At 45.2% G+C, this 12691-nt stretch overlaps 1 protein-coding gene across 1 annotated transcript in view; it reads left to right on the plus strand.

Moving 5' to 3' along the window:
* The window catches only part of HEMK1 (HemK methyltransferase family member 1), a 95862-nt gene that overhangs the window by 27721 nt on the left and 55450 nt on the right, over window positions 1-12691 (plus strand). Inside the window, exons 9-13 of the mRNA XM_009639364.2 lie at window positions 761-874; window positions 1225-2231; window positions 6512-6646; window positions 9422-9548; window positions 10801-10884. Of these exons, the coding sequence (XP_009637659.1) occupies window positions 761-874; window positions 1225-1261 (151 nt within the window). The 3' untranslated portion in view covers window positions 1262-2231; window positions 6512-6646; window positions 9422-9548; window positions 10801-10884. The remainder of the gene's footprint in view (window positions 1-760; window positions 875-1224; window positions 2232-6511; window positions 6647-9421; window positions 9549-10800; window positions 10885-12691) is intronic.

A 12691-nucleotide genomic window follows, 5' to 3' on the forward strand; every position in this document is an offset into this window, starting at 1 on the left:
ATAACCAATTCCATTGTCTCCACGTGCCTGTAAGCTAGAGTGGTTCTGCCTCGTCACAGGAGTGGAAACTCAAAAACGGGCCAGTGTCATAAAGCCCGGCTGCAGCAGGGATGGATGTAGCCCTGCAGTGACCAGGCCTAGTCCTGGTGCGCTGACTGAGGTTGTCTGAATAGTTCCCTTATCGCTGCTGCACTCTCCGTTGTACGGTCCTCTACGTAGGTTTGAATGCTAGTAGTGTTTTCATAACTGATTTATGGAGACATTTACTGTGGGAAAATGTGTGTGCTAACTTGTACTTTATGACTGTCGCTACTGGGACTTAATGTCACCCTGGTTATACAAAGAGGAACTTCATGCTGCCAGTCCAGTGCTCAGTCTTCATGCATTTGCATTATAAATCTTTATTCTAGCCTTAAATCTTTGGGGGCTTCAGAAAGACAGAGCTGGCAGTATCTCTGCATGGGGTTCAAAAGGGATCCTTAAATCTTGATACAAGGGTTTAGCTGCTCACACAGAGGAGTACCGTGAGAATTCCCCCCAAGATCAACACTTTCTCCCTCTGAAGGACGCAGTTGGTATCTGCATCTTAAATGTACAGCTATGATCTGTTTGGGGAATATTGGATTGCAGTGTGTTTGCTGACCTTCTCATTTCCTGCACTGATAGGAGTCATCCAGAAAGAAAGACCTCAATTGTTATCAATTTAGCAACTTAAGTGTGTGTATCTCCCCACTTTCTACTCCCAAATGTGTCCTTTTAGGAGTGTGTTTCTGGAAGTTGATCCCAGACACCCAAATATGGTGAAGAACTGGCTACAGACACACCCCAACTTACTACTTGTCCTTCGTGCCATTCACAAGGACTTCTGTGGCAAGTAAGTCTTTTTTACCTTCATATTTTTGCTTCAGGTATAGGTCTGTGTTGTTTGTAGATTATGTCCCTGCACCCTGATGTATTGAATGAACTAAGCCAGAGAAAGTCCACAGCTGAAGCCAATCTTTAACATAACAGGGGCTTCCTTCAAGTATCTCAACCTTTTCATATCCTGAAATAGCCTGGCAAGTGTTTCTGAGTCAGAAATTCTGATGCAGCTAAGCATTTCTTCTGGGGTGACTAGCTCTGGTGAGATTATCGCCACTGGAAAATTGCTGCCTTTATAGGATGGAGGTAGAGGCATATTCTCCCTAGCAAGACTTAAAGCTCTGATTGTTCTTTTTCCCACAGGCCTAGGTTTCTGCACATCCAAAAACAAAGCAGATGACAACTGTACCAGAAATAACTCTTCTTGCAGTATGCTTTTTGCTGGTGAGCCTTGCTGAACAGCTTGTTGAAAACTGCATGGCAAAAGGAATCTCCACTTCATTCCTCAGTGCATTGAATTCTCTGTGCAGTGGCAGACGCCCTCGTTTCCTGATACAGACTTCATACAGAGGTGCAGAAGTCCATCAGAGCATGCAGAAGTGTTTCGCCTTCCTTGGGGAACTGCATGCAGCTTTTTAGTTCGCTCTGTTGAGGTGACATCTACAGCACCTGACAATTGGTGGATGCTGCCAGAAACAATCAAAACATTGTAATAAAGATAGTGCTTCAGATCAGTGTCCTTACAAGAATTGCTTTGCAATTACGTTTTCAAACATGCTAGCAGACCTGAATAAACATCTGGCACCCGTGCATTGCTTCTCATAGCAATAGAAACACCTAACTTCCATGTAAGGCATTTAAATGCAGGACTTTACAAAGAAGGCCAGAATTGCTACTTTGGTTTTGCAGATGGAGAAGTTGAAAAATGGGAGGTGAAATGACTTGTACAAAATTTGACAACAGGCTAAGTTTGGAGTAGGACCCAGTCTCTTGACAGCCGTGGGAATAGCTGAGGTCTGTTTCTTTGGAAAGGATGACTCAGAGTAGGTCTGCCTGAAACAACACTGAGAGAAGTCCCTGAAATGGACAGTCAACATCATGACACTATAAATAATGGAAGGATTAAATTCAACCTGCTTCTTGTTGGTGGTGGTGTCTCCAGTGTTGCAAGTTCCCTTCCTGACCATAGCTAGCCAGGGAAGGAAACAAAGCAATTAGATCAAAGGATCTGGACTACCAGTCTGAATGGAAGCAGTTGCTGGCCGAGTGGAGGTCCGTGCTCGGTGGAGGGCCTAAGTGTCCAGACAGTGACAGATGCTGTCAGGCTCTCTGTCCAGGCTGAACTGGGAGCGCAGAGCCAGAATCATTAGGTAGGAGCTGCATCAACAAACTACATCTGTTTGGAAGGCAGCAGCAGGTTGAGAGGGCTTTATGTGAGCACTAATACATCTAGTCCCTTCCCCCTCTACCTCTTCCACACTCATGCCCCCCGCCCTATCATTTGCTTTTTAACTCTTGAACATTGGCCCTGCTTTTCCACAGATCCTGAGTGCGCTCTGATGTACCAGTGCTTGGGTCTCCAGTTGGATCCGCTCCCCACCCTCTGGGCTTTCACAGCTCCGTTCACACCCATTGTACCACTCAGCCCTGCATTTATTCTCCCCACCACAATACGCACCCCAGTAGTTTGCCATGTCCTGTACACTCTTTATTTGAAGTTATTAGCCTTCTCTGGACTGCAGTACCTGCCGTGGTTAAACACAGTATAGGAAATCTAGGGAAGGAGAAAAGTAAAGTTAAAGTTCACTTGATTGTAGGTTTGGAAATAAAGTTCCAACACAGCTGACTTCTGGCTGTTTTGCCTGCTGGAGCTGTGAGTATAAATTGTAGTCAGAGGTGGTGTGGTGTTTTTTGGTTTTTGTTTTTTTTAATAGTTTAGGGTCTCTTTTAAAGTTCAGTTTGTCAGACTTTAATTTTTAAACAGTTCACAGATTTCATCTGGGTGTTGGCAGTGTTTATGCATGAAACAGCAACGTGCACAGCTTACTTCTGCAGAATCCTTTAAAAGCTGGATAGTTTACTAGCTTATGAGAGCGTAAAATGGCATCATATTGCATTCTTCAAGGGGTAGGCTGATTGCTAGCAGCAGGCTAGAGTTAGATGTCCCTCTGAGAGCACTGGTGGCTGGGCTGCAGAAAGCAGCGTGCCTTTTCTCAGAATCACTTGTCAGAGCTCTGAGCAGGATGCTTTCTCTGTGAGACAGACTCTTGGTCTAATCCAGTCGGACAAGTGTTAAATTCCTCTATTTATAGCTAAAGCGTAGTAAAAATGCTTGCATTTCTGTGGGTTTGCACTGAGTAGTGGTTATATGTCTCGGAAAATCACATGGTGCTGCTGACCTTCTCATAAAGACAAGAATGGAGAAAAATTGTTCTTCCTCCAAAGAGGCTGGATTTATTTGTCAGACTTGCATCTGAGAGAATGTGCTGGTGTAGTACAATGTGTTCTTCACTGCTTTATGCTATTGGCCCAGGCTCATTTTGGTATAGAAGCACTGCAAAGCTTTTTAGAGATGATGGTTTTAAGGAACCACAGGCACTCCCAGTACCTTTGCTAAAGCACTGGAGCGTCTCTGTGTTGTCTTTGTTGCCTGTGAGCGGGAGGCTCAGCTGATGCTGGCAATAAACTGTGCACCTGAGCTCTCTGCAGAGGCATAGCTCCTCCCTGAAGCCACAGAAGACTGATGCTTCAGTTGGCATTTTATGTAATCCAGTATCTGACATACATTTAATTCTCTGGGAATTCTCTGGGTCTTTGGAACTGTCAGAACATCGGTTTGTTTCCTGAAGTGATGCTTTCAGAGAGGGGCTTTGTTTTCCTCCAGGACTCCGAATCAGAGTGTGGTTGTGTGCGTGTGTATGCTCATATCTGTGTTTTGAAGAGTTACCGAGTGTGAACTATCTACTCGGATCACACTGGCCTTTCCTGAGGAGGAGTTGGTAAAAGCCTGGCCTTTGGCAGGGCCCTGCAGATGGTGCTGTGGTCCCAGCTTAGCTGTATCTGTGCTGGAGAACAGTCTTCCCACAGGTTTCCTGCTGTGTTGGAGCATAGCAGGGTGCAGTCCCCCAGCAAGAAAATTCAGGCCAACAGACGGCTTCATTATAGATGCAGCTGCAAAGTGGGGCTTTAATTGTCAGGCCACTAAAACAGAGCTTCAGTGGAGGGCTCATGGGGAACCTGGGAGGGGACCTCGTGGCTGTGATACAGAACTGGGGTTGTACCTTATGCTGTTAATGGGAGGCCTGAAGCCTGCATTAATCTATGGTTTTGGATAATGTAGCATGCTGGAGGACAGAGTACCATCTTTGTTCTGGCATAATTTCAATGTAAGCAACCTGAAGTGCAAGTACCGCCTGTGTTTTCAGTCTTCCACCCAAGATGTGGGATGAAAAGGACTTTCTCAGGGACCTTAGAGAGCCTAAGAAATGTGCTTATCCTCACAGTGCTCTCAACTGAGCCTATGCTCTTGTAGGCATGAGAGTCCCTTCCAGGTGAGGAATTGAAAGACACAGAGTGACTCTACTTGGGTGACGCAGAAAATGTCTGGGGACCCAAGGTGACTGAATGTGTGTGGATTACTGGCCAGCGCTCAGTTCCTCGATTCCATAGATCAAAATGGGTTAGAAGAGAGTTTGACAAGTCATTGAGCCTAATTTCCCTGTCTAAATAAGAATCAACTTGGCTTACATCATTCCTGACAAATGTTTGCCTAACCTGATCTAAAAAGCCTCCGAGGTTGATAAGGACTTTTGTATGCAGTCTGTTCTGGTGCTTTGTTGTTCTTCCTGCTAAAAAGTTATCCCTTGTACCTAGTCTTCCTTGCTGCCATTAAAGCTGAGTGCTGAGGTGGAGAGCAGCTGACTCCCTCCTTAGAGCAGCTTCCATGTGGTAATCTGTTGCTGTGTTTCTTCAGAGTCTTCATTTCTGAGGCAAGAACACCAACATATTGTGCTGTTTCTTTGGGCCGCTTGCACATCCTTCCCTCCCTGCTTGAGATGGAAAGGGGGGCCAGGTGTGCTGAAGGGCAGTGGGCTTCAGACATGTTGCAGGTGATACTTGTGCCTATGGTGATGGAATAACAGAGCTGCTACAGCTCATCTTATTACAGAGGAGCAGTCATTTTCCAAGTAGTGAAAACCAAGCCAAAATTGCATTAACACTTTGTTTGTCTGGGCAAGTTTTCAAAAGCTGTATTTAAGTTTTAATAGACTACTATTTCTACTCTGGGTTGCATCCAGAGGGGCAAATACCCAGTGAGAGAAGGCTTCTCTCACAGTCAAGAAGATGATGAGATACCAAGAGAGACTTTATCCATTTTCCAGCCTGTTTCCTCTTCCATGGATATTTTGATATGCTTTGAGTTAAGTAAGTTTCAGATGTCCTCCCTGTGGACTGTCATGTCACAGTCATCCTGTTTCTTTTGCCTGGCAGCTGCTTGCAAATCTCAGCATGGTCCATCCAATGCAGGAGGATATGTACATGCTACCACCCTGCAGTCCTGGGATCATGGCCCAAGCATGCTCTGCACTTGGCTGTTGCAACTGGGACACGTAGCAGAAATTACTGTAACCTCAAAGATGTTCTAAAATGTGCCCTAGTTGCAGAATCAGACCTATATGTACGCAGCTTTCTCCTGTCTTGCAGTCACCTCTTTGGTCGTGCTGGATGGACTTAGGCTTACGTACCTGGGCTGCAGAGTCTGCATCTGAACCATTCCTAAGATTTGCCCCCTGGCCAGGGTAGACTTTTGTAAGAGTGCCTGCAAGCGGGAGGTGGTGTCTTGCGGGATACGGACCTGTAATGATCTCTCTGCCCTGGACTCTTGGTCTCGCTTGTTGCTGCCACAAGGGGTCTGGCAGAATAGCCTTCTGAGGGTAGAATAAAAATACAATCGGTTTGCTAAATTGCCTGCTCATGTTTCTTGGGGTTTTTGATCCCCTTCAGAGAGGGTACATAAGGGTTATGTTACCCCCTAGGTAGAAGGAAAGGAGCAGACCAAGGAACATGCTAGGAGTAAGAGGCATGATCGCGCTAGCCTGTGAGTGCGCTGTGCTGAACTGAATACCATGATGGTTTTACTTCTGGGCTGGATCCTGGGATCAGGCCTTTGGGGAATATGGTGTGTGCAGATGCACTGGAGTTTTTGCAAAATCAGCTGTTTTTCAAGGGATACTCTTCAGCAAGCTGCTTCCCTCATGCCTGAGGACAGAAATCCACATGCCTGTGGATTTCACTGTGGGGACAGTGGGTAGGGATGACAAAGAAGTGGGGACCTCTTTGCAGCAATTCCTGCCCACAAGCAAGGCCTGAGAGATTCTAGCTGTGCCAAAAAGCAGGTGTAACTTGCACTCTTCTCCATCTGGTATTGGTAGGTCAGAGGCAAATAAGCTGTCATTCCAGTTTGCTCCATGTGGGAAGTTTAATGCTGCATTTGCTGGAAACTTGCCAGTAGTTCTGTCCTGTACTGGGATTCACCAAATCTCGATTCAGACCCCTGCTGTGTGACAAACTGCAGGCCTGACCTTGGGTGTATTATTGCTTACTTTGTTCCCTGCTGTTACAGTTGGAATATCCCTTTGCTGTCTTATAGACCGCTAGAGGACGTGGGGTACTCGGCTACCTCAGAAGGGACTGTGACTGTCCTATGGCAACCTCTTCGTCAGTTACATCCAGAAAGAGCAAAGAGTGAACCAACTCTTATGAAATCCATCTCATCTGCTTCTTGGTGAGACAGCACACCACCTTGCTGCAGGATGATAAATCAGATTTGCTTTGCTGATTTCCAGTGCTGCCAATGCAAAATCATGGATATGGGAGTAAGCCGAAGCACCAGCACTAGTTTTTCTGCAGCAAGTGCATCTCTGAGCATGATGAGAGCATGATGCATGGACAAACCAGCCTGCTGCAGAGTGCTGAGAAAGTGCATCCTGTTCACAAAAGCAACTGGTGCTTTTACAGTGCATGAGCATCAAATATGTTGCTGTTGTAGACAGGTGGAGAGAAGTGCTGCCCCATGTTGTGGTCTCCATTGTTCGTCTCCTTTATGTGGTTGATGTCAGAACTGTAGCTTTGTGTAAGTGGTAGCTTCTAGCTCTAGAGATCTCCTTCACCTCCTCCCTTCATCAGCTAACCTGAATGGTCACTCTTCTGTGTCTCATGTGCTCATCCCAGCATTTTGGGCAGAGTGGGCATCAACATGGCATTTCAGTTGCAGCTCCCCCGTCAGTGTTATGATGATAACCATGGCTACATGAGCAAGGCTGCCACAGGATAGAAGGCCTTAACCACAGGATAGAAGTCCTTAGAACAACTGCATGTGAACAACCTGCTGCCTGGGGAGGAAGGGGCCTTGTTCCCATTAAATACATGCTCTGGGTTCAGCTTGCTTCAAAGGGCTGCATAAGTAGCCTCAGGCTTCATCCTTTCTCTTGTGACAGCCAGGATGTTCTGAGATCATCCTGTCCATGGCAGAGCACATCAGGAGACATTGCAGGGATTCTCAGCTCCCAGGCTGGAATTTGCAGTATGGCGAAGACGAGTTTGCCATCTAAATATCCGGGGCCAATGGGTGTGGCAAGAAACTGAGGCACAGCAAAGGAGGAACCACGGCAGGGTCACAAGAAGAGCTCGAATGCTCTTAATGGCAGTTCTGGCAACCTAGCTCTAGCTGTAGTTGTTTCTCCCTTTACTAGTCTTTAAATAGTATAGCCATCCCAGCTGTCACTTGGGAGGACAATAGTGCCTCGAGAGTAGGAAGTAGTTATTGTTGTTCCTTCCTATTTGCATGAAGAAAGGATGGGAGAGTGTGACCAGAGAAATGTTCACTTTCGAGATCCTCAGTCTTCAGATATGGCACGAGGGTAATTTTCACGTTTGCATTACTGGCACAGCTGTTACTAAACACTGCAGGACCTGGACGTATGGAAATGGCTGATGTGATGGAGGAGGAAGGGAGTGGTGAAGAAACCATTACAAAAAGTTCATCTAGAGAAGGCAAGATTCTTGAGAAAGGGTGTGTTCAAATGAAGCTGAGGTTTTAGGAAGGATTGCTTGTGCTGCCACATTCTTGCTTTGCCATTCTGAAATGATAAGCAGAAGTACAGGGCTGAGTCTCCATAAGGTGCAAGTTATGTACAGGAGGCAAACTCTGAGCATCTCTGCTTAATGTCTGCACTTCAGAGAGTGAGCGCAGCCCCCTCTCCAGGGTGGATGGCTTTCTGCTGGACCACAGGCAATAGGCAAGCAACAGTGGACAGAGAGCAGGACTCTGAGGAGCGTTGTTGATCGAGAGCAGAGCACTGCTCAGTGTGTCACAAAGATGCCGCTCGCCCAAGTTTCTATAAACACCAGTTGTGCAGTGAGGTAGGAGTATATGGGAGGCAGAGCTCTGCTTCTAGTGGGATGCCTTCAGCATTTCTTACAGGGGAGATTTTGATTTCTGTTTATGCTAGCTGCCGCCTATAGTTTTAGCTCCCCGCCTGCTGCTTTTTCCTTTCTGGATGGTTAGCTTGTTTCCTCTGTTTTGTATATACGCTGTAGCTCATCAGCTTGGCAGCACAGTGCCTGCTGCACTGGAGCCCTTACCTGGCAGACTGAGCTGCTGCAAGAGCTGCAGTACCCAGTGATGCTGGTAGAAGAGTGGCTTCAGCCATCAAAATCCTTGCTGTTTGTCTGAAACATTGATCCAAGAATGTTTAGAATGTGAATACAGTTGCTTCAGTTGTTGGAAAAGGCTTGAATTATTATAAAATTCCTGGCCTGGCATTTGGCTTATGATTATGACTTAGGTTTGCATAGTGCTTTGAAGTTCCAGCTGTAAATCCAGATTAAGCTGTTACAACTCTGTTGACCTCAGCGTAGACATTCCACTCGCTCCAGCTGGGTTGAAGTTGGCTCACCTGGTGATATGTGGTATTTGTATTCTGTGAAACCAGCGTCCAGGCATTGATTTAAGCCTTCCCAGGGACTGGAGGCTGTTAAGCTGATAAATCTTTTCTCCTTTTCCATATTGCTCTGCTGCTTATCTGGGAGCACCCTTCTCACAATCCCATTGGACTTTGAGCTTGCTGCTCCTCTGGAATCCTCAGAGCCTTTGCAGTTCATGATGTGCTTGTATTGCCATGGTGCTTAGAAGCTTTTCTCACAGGTTGCTCCATCTCTCTCTAAGCTTTCCGTACTCCATTCCCCTGCCAATTGTGTAATTCTCTCCCTGCCAATATTGTTGGCTTGCATGGATAAATTTCTTTATGCTAGATAATTTGGAATAAGCTTGTGATGGAAAAATTCTAATTTGAAAGGCAGTTTCGTGTTGTGTTGTCCTTCATGTGATTTTGCTGCTGCTGGTGTTTGCTGGGGTGGGAGTCCTGGTCCTGGCATGTGCTCTCTTTTGCTTGAGAAGAGCAGTTTAAGATCATGCTTCACTCAAACAAGGCTTCTTCATTTAATGTGTATGGGCAGCGAGCACTCAGGCTGAAAGTAGATTTTGTACTTTAACTTCCAGGTCAGTGAGTTTTTTATCTCATTTGTGTCAGCCCTTTGTTCAGCATCACAACTTTTTCCACCTCAGCAAAGCGCACACATACACGCACACGTGGTTGCAGATCCTGAATTGTGCAATAAACTCCACGGTAAGTTCCATAAGCCCAGCGAATACATCATTTGTTCTGCTTCAGGGCTAGATTGTGTACCCTATTGAGCAGCAATAAAGTCAGGAGCATGGTGGTAGTTAGTTATTAATTTATTTTGGCTTTTCCATCCATCATTGCCTGTGTGGGAAAGAAAAGGGGCATAAATATTTTGGGAATGAAAATTGTGTCTTTGAGAGGTGGCCTTTGTAACTTGTGAAAGCTGGACAATTTAATTTATTTAATACTTGACTAATTTCATTAAGTATTTAATTTAGTAATTAAATAACTTTATTACTAAGTAGGGCCAGGATTATGGCCAGGCTAGGTCATGAGCATGAAAGGTGATGAGTCATTAGCACAAAAATAAAAAGATGAATGCACCCGGATGAATGCCCTATAGCCTGTTGTTGGTGTCCTGATGAGAAAATAACCGCCTGAAATCCTGCCTTTGCAACAGCTGGTGCTTGCTAGCACCCTCCTCTGCACCATCCTGCTGCTGCTGGCTTGCCTTTTCCTGAGCACCCCTCTAGAAAGCGCAGGCGCTTGCCAGTAGAGCCTCGAGCATCCATTTATGGATAGCGGTATATGTCCCACACAGGAGCAGGGCACTTGTCCCTCTCCAGGTCTGACCTGCTGCTTTCCTGCAGGCAGTGGGCAGAAGTGAAGGCAACCCCCTTTTTCTTCGCTCTTCTAACCTGGCAGTGCCTTACTCCTCTACCAAAGCTCTGCTCAGCCCTGGAGTGCTCTCACACCCAGCTGCATTTGACCTCCCATAACCTTGCTGTTTGTGCTGTGGATCCCTGCAGAATTCCCTCTATCCTGATCCTCTTGGACTTTGTCCTTAGCAAAAAATTCTGCTCGGGCTTCTCAGAGTTAACGCACATTAGCCGAACTCAGAATTGCTGTTTCCTGGGAAGTTCTTACACTGTAAAGTTTGTTTGGATTTTCCCCCCTCTTCAATCAGAACTAAATAATTTATTTTTTAAATTTTCTATGAGGACACTGTGTCCTGGATTTTGAGTTTTAGAAATGTTTTGCTCTGGGATTTCTGAATTTTTGTTTTGAGTTATATCCATTTTAAGTTGTGTTACTGCTTATGCTTACTGCTGATTTGCCAAGTAAAGACTAGTAGTAGGTCACAGTATGTATGTCATTAAAAAACCACAGTAATTAGTTGCCTTTTTTTTTTTTTTTAAATCGATAAGAACAGCTGCTGCTTAATATGACTGAAACATCTTATCTTATTCTCTAGAACAAGAAGTCCCTTGTTTGCAATGCAATGAAAGTCTGGCACTGCCATTACAACACCCAGGAATGTCTTCATCTAGAAAAGCAGGTAACGTTTTGTTCTGTAGTAAGTAGCAATTCATCCTAATGATCTAAAAAGTAATAAAATATTTCACTACTTCTGTCATGTTAGGGCAAGGTAATAACAATGCATGTGGGATAAAAACTGAGAAGATAAAATATGTACAATTTGAAAGTTCTGAAACCGAGCTTCTGAACTGCCAGAAACAAAGCTGTTTCAAGTAGCTTTTATCAAAATCAATGCTCATTCAAAAATAAATTAAAAAAATCTGTTCTTAAAAAAAGTTTTTTCCCCAAGAGGGTGTTTTGATGGTGCTTTTCTACTAGCTGTCTTTCTGCCCCAGCAAAGGCACTCATTGTTGTGCCCATTAGCATTGTGAGTAGAGAAGACTTGGACATTTCTCACTAGGACTGAAACCCAAGTCTCCATAGTGAAAGTCCTAAAAATTCCTTTGTTGCACAAGCTGCCCTTCTCTGGCTCCCACACTGCTTTTGTACCGCTAGTAAAACATCACATCAGGTGTGAAATAATTCTCCTTACCCTGAGGCAGGAGTGTGCTGTTCAGACAGCTACTGTCTTTCCTGCCCCTCACATGGGGAAAGGACAACATGCTCTCACTGTTGGACCTCTTCCATGGAGGCCTCCCTCCACGCAGAGGAAATGGCAAATGTTGTCATGCCTGTTTCTCTTTTCCAAGGTGCTGCCCAAACAAGCAACACAAATGAGTTCCAAAAAAACCCAGGATGGGCTGAGCAGGGAAGACAGCATGCATGACTCGGAGGCCACAGAATTAATAGAGCCAAAGTTTCCTTTCCTGTCATGCTTTGCATTGAGATTTGATGACTAGTGGGTGGGCCTTTGCTGCTCTTGTGGAGGAAGGTGTTTCTCTGGTTACCTTTCAGCAGTCATCACTGCAGACACTTTGTGGGAAGCCACAGTTTGGGGAACCACATTCCAGTGTGGCTCACAGCACGGATGAAGATTTTATCAGTCTTAAATTAAATCCATGCGGCTATTACACCATATAGTTAAAAGAAAACACACTGATACTGTAGAAGCAGCTTGCTTGTTTGCTTTAAGCAAACATGTTCAATTTGGGAATAGCATCCACAGTGGAGGAGGAGATCTGAGCTGCAGAAAGGACTGCAGTGGCAATGGGAATTGTAAGTAGGATATTTTCATGGAAGTTGGTACACAATCCAGGCGTCAGTAGTTTTAAGATGTAATGTATCCCAGCAGAGCAGCATGAATCAGCAGTCTGCTGCTGAAACTGGTCTGCCCTTAGCAAGACATAGGTGCCATGTTCACCCCACTCCACTGATTTAAAGACTTTATTTTTCTTTTTCTTAATAGTATGAGTGAAGGAAATGCTTAACTAAGAGGAAACGCTAAGCTTCCCAGAAGTCAGAAATAAAGATTGCTGACAGCTTTGTTGCAAATGTGGAGTATAAGAGGATGAATGACAGTTTTTGAGGTAGTGTAGAACAAGCAGATTTCATGAACTGGTTTATGCTGTGCAACCTTAAGGCCATTATTTACTGCAAGGATCTGGGAGTAGTGCATGAGTGAAGACGGGGCATAAGGGCAGTTTCTGGAACCACGCCACTGAAATAGCACTGGACAGGATCCCATGGGTTTAGCTACGTCCAAATTGATTCTTCATGCAAGTATGAAAGTACCTTTGCTTGTTCTTAAATGGCATTTAATACACCATTTTTGCCCTGTCTGGGTTTATACTGAAAGTGGATCTTTGAAAGACTAAGCGAAAGGCTGTAATCTGGGAGACATCACAGCTACACATACGACCCTAGAAGCTACAGGGAACCCCCAATGT

Source organism: Egretta garzetta, unplaced genomic scaffold, assembly GCF_000687185.1.
Source record: "Egretta garzetta isolate BGI_Z169 unplaced genomic scaffold, ASM68718v1 scaffold215, whole genome shotgun sequence".
Taxonomy (NCBI): domain Eukaryota; kingdom Metazoa; phylum Chordata; class Aves; order Pelecaniformes; family Ardeidae; genus Egretta; species Egretta garzetta.